The 19054-nt window shown below is 47.0% G+C and overlaps 1 protein-coding gene across 1 annotated transcript in view; it reads left to right on the top strand.

Moving 5' to 3' along the window:
- Positions 1-1978: 1978 nt before the first annotated feature.
- The window catches only part of egf (epidermal growth factor), a gene marked incomplete at both ends in the record, with an annotated part of 22366 nt that continues 5290 nt past the window's right edge, over positions 1979-19054 (top strand). The window contains 19 exons of the mRNA XM_080526970.1: positions 1979-2114; positions 5507-5706; positions 6301-6482; positions 7401-7628; positions 8325-8524; positions 9255-9368; positions 9533-9655; positions 12670-12792; positions 13441-13566; positions 14379-14515; positions 14812-14960; positions 15439-15543; positions 16162-16385; positions 16670-16837; positions 17136-17285; positions 17453-17635; positions 18195-18311; positions 18633-18758; positions 19027-19054. The exon at positions 19027-19054 is cut by the window's right edge and continues 95 nt beyond it. Coding sequence (XP_080383096.1) covers positions 1979-2114; positions 5507-5706; positions 6301-6482; positions 7401-7628; positions 8325-8524; positions 9255-9368; positions 9533-9655; positions 12670-12792; positions 13441-13566; positions 14379-14515; positions 14812-14960; positions 15439-15543; positions 16162-16385; positions 16670-16837; positions 17136-17285; positions 17453-17635; positions 18195-18311; positions 18633-18758; positions 19027-19054 — 2819 coding nt within the window. The remainder of the gene's footprint in view (positions 2115-5506; positions 5707-6300; positions 6483-7400; positions 7629-8324; positions 8525-9254; positions 9369-9532; positions 9656-12669; positions 12793-13440; positions 13567-14378; positions 14516-14811; positions 14961-15438; positions 15544-16161; positions 16386-16669; positions 16838-17135; positions 17286-17452; positions 17636-18194; positions 18312-18632; positions 18759-19026) is intronic.

Raw genomic sequence — 19054 nt, 5'->3', positions numbered from 1 at the left:
GCTGGACTGCAGTGATCCAGGGGCTCATCGGAACACATGGAACAAGGATGAGGAACGGTGTGAAGCGCGTTCTGTTAAATGGTATATAGACTGACTATTCCAAAGCGCTTTACAATGGCCTCTCATTCACCCATTCACACACCCATTCACACACCAATGGGAGCAAGCTACCATGCAAGGCACCGGCCCGCTCATTGGGAGCAATTTGGGGTTCAGTGTCTTGCCCAAGGACACTTCGACATGTGGCCAGCTGGGGATCGAACTACCGATGTTGCGATCATTAGACGCTGGCTCTACCTCCTGCGCCACGGCCACCACGTTCTGTTCCTCATTCTGTTCCACGTGTTACGATGAGCCCCGTCCTCCGATTTTCATCCTCCGACGGCCTCCGCTGTTGTTCTACCTCCACCAGCCTCCAATGGTGCTGGGACACCCCCACCAGCTACTGACATCAGAATCAGAATTCTGAATTATTTTTATTGCCAAGTATATTCGCATATACAGGAAATTGACTTGGTGTGGTTGGTGCATAAGACATAAAGATACAAACAACAATATAGTAAGAAAAAACAACAACAATGTAATAAACAACACTATATAAGCAAAAATTGTTTAAAAAGACAATGACAGACAGGGGCAGACACGGTCACTTGTGACAGGGCTGATTACAATATGCCAGACATCCTGGGTATGAATGGGGCTTTAGGCTCGGTGGACACTGGCACTTGTTCTCTTGAGTCAACAGAAAACAAGTAGGCCACTGAGAGAGACTCTCTCCTCCTCTCCTTTCCTCCTCCTCTCCTCTCCTCCTCCTCTCCTCCCCTTCGTTCCAGCGGTATTACTCACCCAGGCTGATTCACTCAGGGAATATGGAGACTCCCGAGACGGAGACAGACAGACACACACACACTCACACACAAACACACACAAATAAACAAATACACATACACAGTCACGCACATACACACAATGCCCCTTTGTGTGTGTGTGCGTGTGTGTGTGTGTCTGTGAGAGAACGGCAAGGGAGTCAGAGGTCATCTTATCCACAATAGAGGCAAAGGTCTATTAGAGTTCTCTCCCTTTCTCTCTCCCTCTCTCTCTCCCTCCCTCTCTCTCTGTGTCTCCCTCTGTCTCTGTCTGTCTCTCTCTGTCTCTCTCTCTTTCTCTCACACACACACACACACACACTCACACACACAGACACACACAAACACAGACAGACACACACACACACACACACACACACACACACACACACACACACACACACAAAGGGGGCAGGGGAAAGAGGTAAGGGGGTGGGGTGAGGAGGGTGAGTACTCGCTGGGAGAGAGACGTCTTCTTTGCAGACTCTGTCAGTATCATTACTTCGGCATATTCGGCATTCTGCTCCAGACGGCGACTCCTGTGCAGCAGGGAAAACCCTCCTCCTGCTCCCATCGCGGCCCGGGAAGTGTAACATTTACCACGGGGGTGTCAGGAATTTCATACTTTGCTTCCAAAACAGCCAAGCAACCCGGGGGCCAGAGAGAGGAGCGGCAGCACCCACAGAGTCTCCCACACAGACCCTCAGGTCTGAGGCAGAAAACCTCCACCAGCAAGCGGCTCCCCTTCCCTCCACCTCCACCTCCACCCTCATCTTCCTCCTCCTCCTCCTCCTCCTCTTCTATCTCTCCCTCAACAGGCCCTGGTTGTTTTCCCACCTCTTTTTATTTTATTTTTTTCCACCTCTCTCTTTTCTTTTTGGGGGGGGGTGTAAACCTCCTCCTCTTCCTCCTTCTCCTCCTCCGCCTCTTCGTCCTCTCTACGCCGCAAGGCCTTGGAGGATAGGATGCCCACAGGCCAACGGCGACCGCTGCAGAGTCTCGGGGGATTCTCGTGCGCCCGCTCTGAGGGTGGGAATGCCTGAGGGCGAGCGCCGGTGAACGTTTGAACGTTGGCGGCGGCTCCTCACGGGACAGCGACAGAGCGCAGGATTATGTGGGTAGCGACGGCGGTCGCGGCAGTGCTGGCGTGTTTGACGGCGCAGAGCGTTGAGGGAGCCTCGTCGGCCCCTGGGAGAGTATGTTGGCAAGGGAACCTCTCGGGCGTCGGGGACAATGGGACCTGCGTGGGTGAGTTGACTCGGTCTCTTGACCCAGTCCCAATAGTGTTTTGTATGGGTGGGTTGTTCTGTATGGGTGAGTTGACCCAGTCGCTCTAGAGTTCTGTATGGGTGAGTTGACCCAGTCCCTTGACCTGGTCCCTCTAGAGTTCTGTATGGGTGAGTTGACCCAGTCCCTCTAGAGCTCTGTATGGGTGAGTTGACCCAGTCCCTTGACTTGGTCCCTCTAGAGTTCTGTACGGGTGAGTTGACCCAGCCCCTCTAGAGTTCTGTATCGGTGAGTTGACCCGGTCGCTCTAGTGTTCTGTATGGGTGGGTTGACCCAGTCCCTTGACCTGGTCCCCTGTATCGGTTGTCCCGTTCACTGTTCACACCTGTCCAGCACCGGTCCAAACTGGTGGACCGGTGGATGATGGAGGGAACTGGGGAGGAACCAGGACATGTACTGCTCATTCTGGAAGGACAATGATGTATTTTGTGTTTTGACGTATTTGATGGATTTTCTGTGTGTGTGTGTGTAAATTTAGATTTTTATGACATACTTTAATATCATGCAGCTTCGACAGCATTGTTGCTGTAATCAAACTGCACCCAAACAAAGGTAATGTTATTTGATGAAGTCATACCCCATGACTTGAAAGGGCCACAAGCCGTGCTATATATATATATATATATATGTGTGTGTGTGTGTGTGTATCTATATCTATATGTGTGTGTATAATATGTATGTATATATCTATATCTATATATGTGCGTGTGTGTGTGTGTATATGTATGTGTATATGTGTGTGTGAGTGTGTGTGCATGCCTACATGTATACAGAATATGTGTGTGTGTGTGTGTGTGTGTGTGTGCATGTGCATGCCTGCGTGTGTACAGCATGTGTGAACTTGCGTGCATGTGCCTCACGTGTGCAGCTGGTTGGCAGGAAGCTGTTATCACTGGAGGATTAAGAGGAGGGTTGTTCTCACTGATGCCCAGGGGAGGGTGATCTCCCCTGGAGAGAAAGGTGATCCCCTCTGATCTGATCTGGTCACGCCACCCCCACCCCCACGCCCACCCCCACCTCCAGCTCCAATTCCTCCGACTATCACTGACCCTGTGCCTAGAGCAAAAAATCTAAAATTCCAACAATTGACTGACAAGTTGATTGCATGGCAAATAAAACATTCTTCTTCAGCCCTAGCCTTCTAACCCTAACCCTAACCCTGTTGTTCTGTATGTAAAAAACGTAACTTAATTCTTCCTTCTTCTAGCATTTTGACTGCCAATGGCCCGAGCATAGATTAGATTATCTTGCGATGACTGATGGATAGATGATTCACTTACTTAAATAAATGTATTTGTTGTGAGTCGCTTTGGATAAAGGTGTCTGCTAAATGCCAAAAATGTAAGGTAAATGTCTGTGTCTGTGGTACTGTTGCCTGTTTGAAAATCAGGTCGAACAATCACCGCTCAGTTTTCCTGGAATTAGGAAGATGGTTTACCTGTTTGAAGACATGCTAACATTAGAAGGTTCTTGAGGTTATAAGAAGTACCCCACATCGACATTCTAAGAACCCCACGTCAAGGGACTTTTTCCCCCTGTGGTAAATCAGAATCCTCGCTGAGAGAACATTGATTTGGTCTGCATGACGTATCCTAGCAACACATCTCTGACCTGTTTTCTGTGGGTTCACAACCGATCATCATGAAGCGCTATCACACTAACGCGCACACACGCACACACACACACACACACACACACACACACACACACACACACACACACACACACACACACACAAACAGACAGACACAGAGACAGAGGCACACACAGACAGAGACACACACACACACATCGATGACTGGGTGTTTGTCAGCCCTCAGCAGATAGGTTCATTGTCCTCCTCATTCCTCTGCCCTTGTAAGCTGTGTCCATGGATTCAGATGATGGTGTTATTGCATCTGTGTGTGTTGACATGTCTGACTATAGAGTGTTGTTGCAGGTCAAAGGTCAGGCGTTGGTGACCTGCTTTTGACTCTTCATGTTTGTTATTTTCTTTTGTTATGGTTTGGCTGCTAGATATAAGAATCAGAGTTATGAATTATATCAGGGGACGCTGGTGGAGGTAGAAATTGGAGGACGGGTTCATGAGATTCCATTCCATTCATTACAATGAGCCCATCCTCCGATTTCTACCTCCACCAGCCTCCCCTGCTGCTTACAAGTAGGTTCAAATCTGCACTTAAAACTGCCGTAATGAAACCCCTCCTTTAGACCGATCTCCAACCTTCCCCTTTTTAAGCAAAATTGGTGAAAAATCTGTGTTCGAACAGTGAAATAATTTCTACCTCCACCAGCCTCCCCTGACGTTCTCTCTGCCTGCAGATGAAGATCACATGAAGACCTCAAAGATCATAAAACCGCCATCTGCCCCTGACAAGGCCACTTCATTCACATGTGAAAGGCGGGCGTGAAGGAACATGTTGCTAAGAGACAAGTGTTTGACTCGAAAGCAGCCAAGACCGACTTGAACTTCACCCCATTAGAGGGATGAATAGGCCTGGCAGCCAGCAACATCGATTTGACATATTCAACAATGACATCAGCACTGAGCTGCACACAGTGAGAAGCCGGCCGCCATTGAAGCGCCACATTCAACGTTTTGGACTTTGTTTGTAACGTCTTCAGCTTTGGGTTTCTTTCAGTTGTGGTCAGACCAAGAGATAGAGTGAGTGATGAACGACTATCTCTTTCAAGCTTTCCACAATGACAGTGTCTTCTGTTGTTCGGTATTGATTTTAGCACGGTGTCTCTGATCAAAAGGACTACTGTGCCAAAGAAATGAAGGTTATTATGGAGGTTATCCTTTTATCCTTTTGTGATTTATTTATCCATGGTGACACATTGAGACCGATGATTCTCTCGCAGGTGTAATCACCTCAAATATGACGTCTAGATGTTAAGGTTTCTTCAAAGAACATAGGTTATCTACAGGATTAGATGGACAGATAGATGGATGGATAGATGGATGGGTAGATAGATAGATAGACAGACATCAGATGTCTACAGTAAACCTCATCCTCAGGCTATTGTATACGCCTGGAATAACAACAACTCAAACCTGGCCTTAGTGGGAGTGAATTTACTCAGTTAAAGTTACTTAGTTTATTTACTTAGTGAAGTATTTGTTATTATTTGATTTAAACGAATCACCGGGCTGCCTGTGAGGCATACAACAGAAGGCTCTTTCTATTGGCTTAATGAAGGCCAAGTTTGATGCGTTGGTCCACCAGACCTTTTATGGTTGGGCATAAGTGCCTAGTACGGTAACAAGACTATCTACAGTATGACCAATGATAATGACCTATCTGACCCTCCAGAGCCCAATGTGACCCTGTTCTGTTCCCTCTGGGCAGCTCCAGAGCCCTATGTGATCTTCGGCCATGGTAAGTCCATCCACCGGATGGACCTGGACGGGCGAAACCAGCGCAGGGTGGTGGCCGGAGTGGGGAAGGCCATCCTGCTGGACTACCACTACAGAGAGGGGAAGGTCTACTGGGCGGACGCACACACCGGGGTCATCTACAAAGCCGCCATGGACGGGAAACACAGACAGGTGCTTGTGCATAATGTATAGAATGTTTCTGTATATACTGTTTCAGATCTGTTTTATTTTATTATTCTATTTTCACTTTATTTTGTTGTTGTTGTTGTTGGTGTTGGTGTGAGCTGCTGTAATGCTTTAATTTCCCCGCTGGGATCAATAAAATACCTATCTATCTATCTATCTGTAATACAGGACCTGAAAGGTTGTTTTAGTTGATGTCTGATCAAGCAGAAACGCGTCCACCTTATGGCAAATCATTTTGAGAGATACAGTACCTATTAGGGGAGACTGGTGGAGGTAGAAATCAGAGCACGGCTCATTGTAATGCATGGAATACAATGGCATGTTTAGATAGATAGATAGATACTTTATTGATCCCAGAGGGGAAATTCAGGCGTTACAGCAGCTCAGACCACAAAACAACAACAACAAAATAAAGTGACAATTGAATAATAGGCTAAAATAAAACAGATTAGATGGTTTAATACCATTCTGTATTCCATCCCATGCATTACAATGAGCCCCTCCTCCTTTCTACCTCAACCAGCCTCCACAGTACCTATCTAGAGTAGTTAATTTGACCATCACCTTTACATTTCTCAGAAAGTTTACTCATCTGGGAAGGGCATCTCGGGCTTGGCCATCGACTGGATCCAGAACTTTGTGATCTGGACCAATGTGGAGAGGGGAACTATCAAACGAGTGGATACCAATGGAAAATATGAGAAGACTCTTTTAAGGCACTTATCTGAGCCAAGCTCCATAGCAGTTGACCCAATTGACAGGTAATGCTTTGACTATCTATCTGTCTGTCTGTCTGTCTGTCTGTCTGTCTGTCTGTCTGTCTGTCTTCCTATCTATCTAGTATATATCTGTTAACTGTCTATCTATCTACTGTCTGTCTGCCTGTCTGTCTGTCTGTCTTCCTATCTATCTAGTATCTATCTGTCTACTGTCTATCTATCTAGATAGCTATCGAATCCATCTATCTATTGTTCTCTCTCTCCATCCATCCATCCATCCATCTTTCAGCTCTTCACGTGTCTCTGAATGTTTTCAAGCAAGTATGAGTAAGACCAAACAACGCACAAAGGACAGACATTCCAAAGCCGTTTCTCAGCGTCCGTCTTCCCGCCATCTTGTTTGTGTGTTACTACAAATGCTGGCCCCGTAGACGTCCCCCCCCCTCCCTAACACGGCTAGCACATAGGTGCTATCTCACTGGCTGCCTCTCACATACCTCTGCTCTCTGCTCACAGACAAAGGTAGCCATTTTGGCCTTCGGACGGTTGCTTCACTTTAGCGGCCATTTCAGTTAATTTCAGAAGTTGACAAAGTAAATGGTAAATGGATTATATATTATATAGTGCCTTATTCCAAAGCGCTTTACAATGGCCTCTCAGTCACCCATTCACACATACATTCATACACCAATGGCGGCAAGCTTCCATGCAAGGCGCCAGCCTGCTCATTGGGAGCAATTTGGGGTTCAGTGTCTTGCCCAAGGACAGCTCGACATGTAGCCAGCTGGGGTTTGAACCACCGATCTGCAGACCTTGTGATCATTAGACACCGGCTCTTCCTCCTGCACCACAGCTGCCCCCAAAGTCATTTTTTTACATGTCATGTACCTCCCAGGTATCTGTTCTGGCTCTGTGACAGGCTGACCCCCAGCATCATCACCCCTACATTTACACCCCAAGGTATCTGTTCTGGCTGTCTGACGGAGTGACCCCCAGCATCCAGAGGTCAGAGGCGGGGGGAGAGACGACCACGACGGTGCTGAAGCTGCCTGAGAGGCTGGGAGCGCTGGCCGTGGACCGGACCGACAAGAGGCTGTTCTGGGTCCAGTTCAGCCCGGAGGGACACAGTGCCATCGGCTCCTGTGACTACAACGGGAACGTGATCAACGTTATCGATCAGACGCTACGGTAATAAGAATATGGAACATCGACTACCCCCCTGTACTGTTTCCTGAAACAAAAACAAATCTTCATTCTTCTAGCATAACGACTGCCAATGGCCCCAGGCCTGGGCATAGATTACTTTGTCCTGCTTTGACTGGTGGATCATCATTCACTTAGACACATGTATTTGTTGTAAGTCGCTTTGGATTAAGTGCTAAATGTCAAAAATGTAAATGTAAAAATATGGAAGATGTCATCGATGTTATTGAACAGTCGCTACGATAACAGGAATATGGAAGATGTCATCAATGTCATTGATCAGGAGCTATGGTAGGAAGAATATGGGAGATATTTTGTTTAGCTTAGGACTCTCTGTATGTGTCCTGTCATCATAGCTATCAATGGAAAGTTTGTTAGAAACACACAGGAGGGTGTTAACAATCATACAGTCAACTTCTCAGTATTAAAGCTTGATTACAGGTCAAAATGGGAATTTTTGTTTCTTTCATATTTGTATCCATCTATCTGGAAAACACAGCTGAGTGGGGGACGATGGAGGTAGAAATCGGAGGACGGGATTATATGTAACACATGGAATGGAATGAGGATACCATTCCTGATTCCATTCCACGCATTGCAATAATCCCGTCCTCCGATTTGGCACAACTTCATCTCCTCGTCATATCTGGGTTCACCACGGTTCCTTTGTTCTGTTGCCAGGTATCACACAGGGGTGTCTGTGTTCCTGGAACACGTCTATTACACGGATGTGACATCACAGGCCATACGGCATGTCAATAAGTACACTGGGGAGGAGGCAGAGAATGTCAATCTGAAGAGACTGGCGCACCCCCCTATCGACATGAAGGTGGTACATCCCCTCAACCAGCCAATGGCAGACGCTGTGCCTGTCCTACCAGGTCAGAGTTCATTCCGCTAAAGCATTTTCTGTTTTGTTCATATTTAAAGGTGCATCATGTAGTTTGAACGTTGATATACACTGAACATTTTTTAAAAGTACATACAGTATGCCAGACTGCGAACTACACAATGGTGGTGGTGGGGTGCTATTGGTAAACATAGATATGAGATATTTAGAGATATATTTAGTGAAAATAGCGCTATCAATATATATCTGTGCAGGATTTTTTTATTTTTGGAGGGCAGAAAAGGAACACAGTACAGTGCAGGTGTGTGCTATATAAATATTTGCATGATATATACATTTTTCGACCCCCCTGGACCTGTTTTTACCTCTTTTGGGGGGGTCCAAGTCTTAATTAGGGGGTCAGAACTCATAAACCGAACCATGCAGTATGCTATGTTTTCTAATGGCCGAAAATATGTGATACATATTATATATCATATACCATATATCCAAACAAAACATACGTAATAGGTATGTAAAGGCCAGTGCTTGACCTCGACAACATTCTTTATCATGTGTCATCTCATTTGTTTACCTCTACCAATTTACTGTGGCTATATTGGCAGTATTTTAAAGCTCAAAACTACACACTGGACCATTCATTGTAGTGGATGTTTGGTTGGCCTTACGAATTGCCGTAGACCGATGTCTCCATGACGTCACGTCAGTAGATTATGTGATGCTAAAGTATGAACTACTGTCACACTACCTTCTCCATGCAGGGTGTGACGGTGACGCAGGAGACTGTGTGAACGTGTGCTCCAACCCAGCAGAGCAGGGCGTCTGCCAGTGCAGTGAAGGCTTTACCCTCAACAAACATGGCAACCATTGTGACGGTAGGCTATCCACCATTTTGTCCAATAGAATCAATATTTTCCACTGTAAGAAATGCCATATTTCTTAGCAACTATCCCATGTAAAATAGGTGGTTTTATAATGTACCTCAGAAACAGACAATAGGCTCCTATCAAGCTCAATGTGTTGTTTGTCTATGTCCTAGATGTGAACGAGTGTGCCCTGTGGAACCACGGCTGCTCCCTGGGCTGTGAGAACATCCCTGGGTCCTACTTCTGTTCCTGCCCCGGAGGCTACGCTCTGCTGCCCGACAGGAAGACCTGCCAAGGTAAGACTGCTCTACCTGCCCCAGGCCTGCTATACTATACCTGCCTCTGTGGCTGTTGTACAGGTACCTAACACTAACCCTTGGCAGCAGTGGAGTAGTTTGGCCTAACGCTGAACCGTTGTACAGAAGGTACATCTGTTTAGCTTTCAAGAGAAGGACCTTGCTGTACAATATTATGCTGTGTGCTCACTAACCTAATGTTGTGACAAACAGCTTGAGTGTTGCATCACCCCCTGTGGTGTTAGCGCACATGTTGGTCCCCCAAGGGTCATTTGGGGGGAATGTCTGGTCCTTTGGGACCAGGTATCAAAGGCTCTGTTTGGGTCCCCTAGGCCTCACTCTGACCCCAGCGAGGCCAGACACGCAGAGGCTAGGTGCTAACTCTCTGTTAGGTTACCTGGGTCAAACCACAGACATCTAGTGGCTGTCTGACGGGTCTCACAGAGGGAAGGCTGTGGAGAGGTTGTGTAAGGAGTAACAGAGAGAGAAAGAGAGAGGGGGGGGGGGGCGTGTTATTGGATGTTTTTGAGAGTCTTGACATTGAAGCATGCATTCTTACATGCACGTGTGCGTTTGTGTGTGAGAGAGAGAGAGAAATGAGGGAGAGAAAGAGAGAGAGAGAAAGAGAAAGAGAGAGAGAAACAAGGAGAGACAGCCTGCTGTCATTTGAGGATCTCTTCATTCACAGGGCCTCCCCTACTATGAAGGCGTTGCCAATGCGTTGCCAATGCTCATCAACATCACACTCTGTCATCTTCGAAGGCGTGTTCCTGTGGCATATTCTGTCAGCAGATTGGCCTGCTAAGCTGGTTAACACACCTTTGGCCAAGGGATAGAAGATTACAACCATGATCACTGACAATACCTCAGACTACAGCAATTCTTCTAGTTACTTTCTGCAAAGGATTTCACCAGGCTTTCCAAACGAGGAAAGCCTGGTCTATACAAGGTTACTTGGGGTGTGACAACACACTGGCCCTCATTGATCTTCTCTCAACAACATCCACTAGACACAGTCGATCAAACAATCAATCAATGCATGAATTAGACCTTATTTATACAGCACCTTTGTACATACTGCACATAATTGCAACACAATGTGATTCACAAGAGCAATGAATGAATAGATAATGCAAAAGGTAAAAGTGTTATCACAATACAGGTACGAAACAAGTCAACCAGGAGTCAACGAGTTTCCTACTTAGAAGACTTCCTACTTAGAAGACTAGTCTTTGATAGTACTGTATTAATGGTTGTGTTTATTGGCAAGCTGAGACAGAGTGCAGGAGTACCAAATTGTTCTTCTCTGGTAATCTTATTAACTATTTCCGTAAAGGTCCAGTAGAGTACAGTGGCATGGCGTGCCAGCATGACATCACACATACAGGTCTTTGACTGCGGAGGCACAGAATTCTCCTCACACTCTCACCTGTCTGAACAGGATTAGGTCTCTCTGACTCCCTACGGGGATTTAACCCAAGCAGGTGTTAAGAAGATTGTTGTTCCTCCAACCATCTGGCTTTGTCCAAGCCATACCAACTCACGGCCAACCAGGAAGCGATGTGGCCAAAAATAGACTAGGAAGAAGCATCAAACAATGTCATTATGGTCTGGTCTTCATTGTGGGGGAGGGCAGAGGGGGGGGGGGGGGGGGGGGGTCAACGTGTTCTCCAGGTGTAAAGGGAACACAGTACAGCACAGGCGCGTGCTTCAGTGAACCGAAGTCTTACAATCCTTACAGTATCTTGCTTGTTTAATGTAATGTCTGCAGTCGGTAGATGATGATAAATCACATCCATCATATTTAAATAAAACAGCACATACTGTACATAAAATCCTGCTCAGTTTTAAGCCTGCATGACAACCACAGAAAATACAGACTATTCTTATGTTGTCAAGACACAATCAGAATCAGAATCTGAATCGCTTTTATTCGCCAAAGCACAAGGAATTTACTTTGGTGTAATTGGTGCAACAGAAATAGTAAGATACATAAAACAAGTTGCGTATAAGACAGACATTGGACACACACATGGTATAATGACTTTACCAACTATAGAAGACTAACTTACTGGAGGACTAGAATGTGTGTGTGGGAGGGGGGCAGGGGGGGCACATGAATATAAGACAACCGTGTAATGCTTTCTTTACTATCAGTAGACAACACTTTATTAAAATTCCAAGTAGTTGAGAACAGTAGAGTATGATTGTTGTGCATCCCATCAGTTTCTGAAAATCCTATTTGCCGACATATCTGATATGATGGCATCCATCTTTAAGTGCAGTCTCATGTGTAACTCACCTCTTTGCTGCTAGGTCCTGCCTGCTCACTGTCCTCCTGACCTCCTCCTGTCTGCTTCCTGAAAACAACAGCATGTAAAACTCTCTATCACCCATACTGTCCTGCTCACTATTAAGCCTGCATGACAACGACAGAAAATACAGGCTGCATTATCATCTCTAAGTTCTAATTCTTGCAAGTTTCAACATACTTTTTAGCACCAAAAAAATTCCTGCATTCCTGAATGAAAACAAAGGGGGTGCCTATTATAAAAGCTAATATCGAATTAGGCATACATTACTTTAGTTTACGTTGTAAATGGTATGGTCCACTTTAGGGGTGTCTGAAATCGATTAAAAGATTCTTCCAGGAATTAATGGGAAATATATTGTAATGTATATTATATATTACGATTACAGGTACCTCTTTTGGGGTCCAAGTGTCTTAGTTAGGGAGGTCAGCCCCCCCCCCAAACCGCTGTAATTCTAACCATGGTGGACTATCACTATTATATGATATAATATTAGAACTAATTAAACTAATATTATTTCAATCATTATTTCTTCATTTGTAAAAATGTTATTCAACCGGATTTGATTCTCGATGGGACTATTATGAAATATATGCATTCACTGTGCTGTAAATCGCTTTCAATTGAAGCGTCTGCTAAATGGCATATGATGATATAATACATTCTATATTAATGTACCTCTCTGTGGTCTTGTCTTCTCAGAGACTGTCCCCTGCGTGGGGAACATGACCAAGTGTGGCCATGAGTGTGTTGCCGCCGCCGAGGGGATCGTGTGTGTGTGTGCCGTGGGCTCCATACTACTACCAGACGGGCTGACCTGCACAGGTAGGGTTATGGTAGTATTGGTCTATGAAGAAGACTCATGGACTGTGGATCTGATGTCTGATGTCAGTTGGAGGATACTGATTCATGTTACTGAGTGGCGGAGGTAGAAATCGGAGGACGGGCTCATTGTAAATGTGTTTGATACCGTTCCTCATTCCTTGCCGTGCATTACAATGAGCCCGTCCTCCGATTTCTACCTCAGCTAGAGAAGCTGTAGCCATGTTACAGAGTGGAGTTTTCTTTTCTGAGTGATCAGAGTTTAATGTTACTGTTAATATTAATGTTGTCATTTTGTTGTTGTTGCAATATTACACTCTCAAAGTTCATCCCTGTAGGGGAGCCCTTTGTAGAGCCCTTTAGGGTTCCATGTAGACTCTTTAGGGTTCCATTTAGAACCTTATGGGTTCAACCCAAAAGGGATATTCAAAGGGTTTCCCTATACAAGAACAAATGAAGAAGTACCAACTAGAACTTTTGTTTAAAGACTGGGTATACGGTTAGAGTCAGGGTTAGGGCTAGGGCTAGGGTTAGAGTTAGAGCTATGGTTAGGACTAGGGTTAGAGCTAGGTTTAGGGCTAGGGCTAGGGTTAGAGTTAGGGTAAGGACTAGGGTTAGGACTAAGTCTCTCTCTGTGTGTTGCCCCTGCAGGCTGTTCGTCAGCAGACAAGGGGGGCTGCAGTCAGGGCTGTTCCCCCATCACCCCCGGCAGGTGGGACTGTGACTGTCTGCCTGGCTACCAGTTACAACAGGACGGGAAACGCTGCACAGCCATAGGTCAGTCATATCTCACACACACACGCAGGCACGCAGGCACGCAGGCACACAGGCACATTTGAATACTTTATTTGGTTCCACAAATTATATTACACAAACAGGGAATCAAATATTTCGGGGCTAAGCAGCACTGAACACTCAAGGGTACACATAACACCTCCTTCTCCACACGGCCAAGCTGCCAATAACAGCTGAGACAGAGCAAAATTTGGCAACCTGTTTGGCCTTTCTTTTAGACATTGCAGCAATTCTCAGACCCCTCATGGTGCATTTATATACATGGCCCAGACTTCCAAATACAAGTATGCTGAATTTACATTTGTACCCAAAGCTGGTTATCGTACTAAGTAGTGGTTGGTATTTGATATACTTGTCCTGGAAAGTCTGGTCCATGTACAGGTCAAAGGGGCACGCAGGCACGCAGGCACGCAGGCACGCAGGCACACACACACACACACACACACACACACACACACTCACACACACACACACACACACACACACACACACACACACACACACACACAGAGACACGTGCTCAAACACAAACACAACACTTTTCCGATCTTTGTGCTTCTGTTTTCATTTGGATTTCAATATTTTCAATATTAGTATTAACAACAACAAAATAATCACGTTTATCTGATTTCCTTTAGTCTGTCTCTGTCTCTGTCTTGTCTCTGCCTCTCTCTCTCTGTCTCTGTCTCTACCTCTGCCTCTCTCTCTCTCTCTCTCTCTCTCTCTGTCTCTCTCTGCCTTTCTCTCTCTCTCTCTTCTTATTTACATCACCCCATATTATCATTATCTTCCAGGCCCGCCCCCGTACCTGCTGTTTGCTAACATAGTGGACGTGAGGCGTGTGAACATGGATGGTTCTGGGGTCCACAGCCTGGTGGAGGAGCCCAGGGGAACCGTCATCGCTCTGGACTACGACCCGGTCCAAAACAAAGTAAGGGATTGGACAACAGCGCTCTCAATGTTACAGCTTCAGATCGGCAGTGCAGAATGACCCTGTGTGTATTCAGATCTACTGACATCTGTTGGCCACGCTGGGTTACTACAGGACTCTTGAAAATGCTTGGCTTGTGTGTATGCGTCCCGTTGCATTCTTATAACTGTTTGCTATTCTCTGTGTGTGTGTGTGTGTGTGTGTGTGTGTGTGTGTGTGTGTGTGTGTGTGTGTGTGTGTGGGTGTATGGGTGTATGTGTGTGTGGACGTGCATCTGTGTGTGTGTGTGTTCCCAGGTGTACTTTGCCAGTACGGTGCTGAAGCAGATTGAGCGTGTTGATTTAGACGGTGGTTCTCGGGAGGTGGTGGTCTCGGGGGGGCTGGACTCACCAGAGGGGCTGGCTGTGGACTGGGTCAACCGCAGGCTTTACTGGACTGACAGGAGGTGGAACTTGATCTATTCTACGCTACGCTACGCTGCTCTGCTCTGCTCTAATCTCCTCTCCTCTCCTCTCTTCTCTTCTCCTCTCCTCTCCTCTCCTCTCCTCTCCTCTTCTGTCCTGTCCTCTCCTCTCCTCTACTCTCCTGTCCTCTCATCTCCTGTCCTCTCCAGTCCTCTCCTCTCCTCTCCTCTCCTCTCCTCTACTCTCCTGTCCTCTCGTCTCCTGTCCTCTCCTCTCCTCTCCTCTCCTCTCCTCTCCTCTCCTCTCCTCTCCTCTCCTCTCCTCTCCTCTCCTTCCCCCCCTTCCCCTCCCCTCCCTTCCCTTCCCCTCCCTTCGCCTCCCCTCCCTTCCTCTCCCCTCCCCTCTCCTCTCCTCCCCTCCCCTCCTCTCCTTTCTTCCACTACTCTAGTTGTGTCAGGTTTGGTCAGGTCTAGTCTCTGCTGGTTCAGGTCATGACCCCTGACCTCTGACTTCTTCCAGCCTGTCCACTATCGACCGCAGCAGCCTGGACGGCCTGGACAGAGAGACCATTCTGAACAAGGAGATCCAGAAGCCCAGAGGCATCGCTGTCCATCCCCTGGCCCAGTAAGATACGCCTCCACTGTGTCTCATCTCTGTCACTCAAACAACAGACATGAAAATAAGAAAGCAATGAGAAACAGAAGGGTTAGACTTTGTCCTGGCACTCTACTGGTGGAACAAGTCTGTCAGGACTGCAGAGTCACTACCTGTCTTGCGCCGTAGATTTTAACCCATCTCTTCAGGCTATAACTTAACTGCCACTCCTAAAGACCTCCTCATCCCCACTACCCCCATATACAGTATCTTCACAATAAAATAGATAAAAATAAAAATATATAATCCTAAATCAAACACAAATCGTTCACATTTAATTTAATTTCATTTTTTTTAACAATCGCTTCAGCAAGACATGTGGTTGAGTCGGAACAGACCAAGACATCATGCATGCAGTTTGTGTTCCATTTAGAACCCTCTGTGAAAAGAGTTCTACATTGAACTCAAAAGAGGTCTATATCTAACTCAAAATAGGTCTATGTCTAACCCAAAAGAGGTCTATATCTAACTCAAAAGGGTTCTACAAAGACTTCCCTTATGGGGACAAATGAACACTTTAAGAAGCCTTTTTTCCAAGAGTGTAGGTTAGTGTATTGTTTACCGTTTCTCTTCTGTGTCCGCGGACAGGAAGTTATTCTGGACGGACATGGGTACCAGGCCCGTGGTGGAGAGCGCCTCCCTGGAGGGTCTGGCCCGTGCGGTCGTAGCGAGCGCCAGCCTGGTGGAGCCCAGCGGCCTGACCGTGGACTACACGGACGACCAGCTCTACTGGTGCGACCGCGGGAGGGGCGTGGTTGAGACGGCGGCGCTGGACGGCTCCCACCGCCGTGTCCTGATAGAGAACGAAGTAGGTGAGGCTTCTGTGGAACACACAAACACACACACACACACACACACATGTGCACGCACGTGCACACACACACAAACACACACACACACACACACACATACACATACACACACACATACACACACACACACACGCACACACACGCACTCACAGTCGCACACACTCACACACGCACACACCAACACACATACACACACATACACATACGCACACACATGCGCACACACACACAAGATCAATGTGACTCAGGTCCTCTGTTTGTACCGTCTGCTCTGATTGGTCCAGGTCGACCTTTTGACCTGGCGGTGTTCGAGGAGCGCCTGTGGATGACCGACTGGGAGCATCAGCTGCTGCAGAGCGTCAACAAGCGCAGCGGGCGCAGCGCCGAGCGTATCCATGGCGACTTGGTCCAACCGGCGTCCATAGTGGTTGTTCACCCCCTCGCAAAGCCAGGTACGAGAGAGAGAGGGAGGGAGGGAGAGATGGGAGAGAGAGAGGGATAGAGAGAGAGATAGAGAGAGAGAGAGAGAGAGAGAGAGGGATAGAGAGAAAGTGAGAGAGAAGGATAGAGAGAGAGGGATAGAGAAAGAAGAATGGAGAGAGAGAGAGTGAGAGATATCTAGGGATAGAGAGAGGGATAGAGAGAGTGAGGGATAGAGAAAGAGAGAGAGAGAGAGAGATGGACAGATAGAGGAGTATAGAGGATATCACATGATAAAAACATTTACACTCGTTGTTTCCTTTCATCCAGGAGCCGATGTTTGTCTCCATCGGAATGGGGGCTGTACTCAGCTGTGCGAGAGCAGGCTAGGATTCGCCCACTGCTCCTGTCACTCACACTTTGCCCAATCAGCTGACGGCAATGGCTGCTCACCAGTCAATGCATCATATGGATCAACAGGTAAAAAGGCCTGACAGCCAGCTGCTTCCCTTCAGACACACAGATGCCTATGTTTAAAGCCTTTGTCGGTTTACTGCCCTCAGGAGACGACGCTGGTGATGTTGCGTCATGGTATCCTATCACTTCCTGTTTGAGGCTTTACTTCCTGTTTACTTCCTGGTTTGTAGAGTCAGGTGACGGTCAGTCAGCTGTCCCGTTCACTCGGAAGAACAAAACGTTGAACGACGAGAGCATGCCCCTCCCCATGCCTGTCCTCTCTTCAGACGGAGAGGAGGAGGAGGAGGAGGAGGAGGAGGAGGAGATGGAGGAAGTGAGGGAGCCCACACTGTTCACAGAGAAGATGGTGTCAGGTAAAAACACTGTGGCCGTAGATCCCTACAGGAGCTGTCCACTGCTGTCAGGACTGTAGAGTCACTACCTACCTTCACTACCTTCACTACCTATCTTCACTACCTACCTTCACTACCTTCACTACCTATCTTCACTACCTATCTTCACTACCTATTTTCACTACCTATCTCCACTACCTATCTTCACTACCTATTCTCCGTCGTAGATTGAAGACCCACCTCTTCAGGCTCCATATTAACTGTCCCTCCTAAATACCTCCTCATCCCCACTACCCCTGTGTACAGTTTCTCTACTATAATTTTAAAAAATCTACCTTCTTCTAGCATGGTAACTGCCAGTGGCCCCTGGTCCTAGCATATATTACTTTTCCTTATGATTGATGGATAGTTGATTCACTTACTTTAGACAAATGCATTTGTTGTAAGTCGCTTTGGATAAAGGCGTCTGCTAAATGCCAAAAATGTAAAATGTAAATGTAGAACCCAGAGCACACAGTGAATAATATGACGTGAGTAACTAGATGTTGTTGATGTACCCCCCCCCCCCCCCCCCGCCCAGACCAAGACGACTGCTCCGCTCAGCGCTGTGACATCAACGCCCAGTGTGTGTTGGCCGGGGGGGGACCCACCTGTCACTGTCTGGATGGCTTCACAGGGGACGGACAGCTGTGTGTCGGTCAGTACCTGTGTGTGTGTGTGTTTTGTGTGAGTGTGTGTGTGTGTGTGTGTGTGTACATGTGTTTGGGTCAGTACCTATCTGTATGTGTTGCGTGTGTGTGTGTGTGTGTGTGTGTGTGAGTGTGTGTGTGTATATGTGCGTGTGTGTGTGTGTGAGACAGAATGGTCTCATTAGCATGCATCAATGTATGTATCTGATGTTGTGTGTGTTATTATGTTCTGTATGGATGCCATGCAGTGATATTGAGTGTTATCGTGTATTAATGACGCCATCATGGTGTGTGTGTGTGTGTGTGTGTGTGTGTGTGTGTGTTGTCAGACATGGATGAGTGTGTGTTGGGGATGTCTCTGTGTAGCAGCCAGAGCTCAGAGTGTGTGAACACGGTGGGTGGGTACTACTGCCAGTGTCGGCCTGGCTTCACAGGAGAAGGACACCACTGCACCGGTGAGGATACACACACAGAGACACACACACACACACACACACACACACACACACACGCACACACACACACACACACACACACACACATACACGCACACATGTACTTCTCCGATTGTGACACTCAAATGGACACACATTCCCACACACACAAACACACGCACACACGCACACACACACGCACATGCACACACACTTCTCTACCTTAACTGAGGAGCGATCATCGTCTGTGATTGTGTGTGTGTGTGTGACGTGTATCTCTCCCCTCCAGACATTGACGAGTGTAAACAGGGCACACA

This window comes from Nansenia antarctica (genome assembly GCF_963989245.1).
Source record: "Nansenia antarctica genome assembly, chromosome: 3".
NCBI classification, from domain to species: domain Eukaryota; kingdom Metazoa; phylum Chordata; class Actinopteri; order Argentiniformes; family Microstomatidae; genus Nansenia; species Nansenia antarctica.
This window is presented reverse-complemented; position numbering and strand designations above follow the sequence as displayed.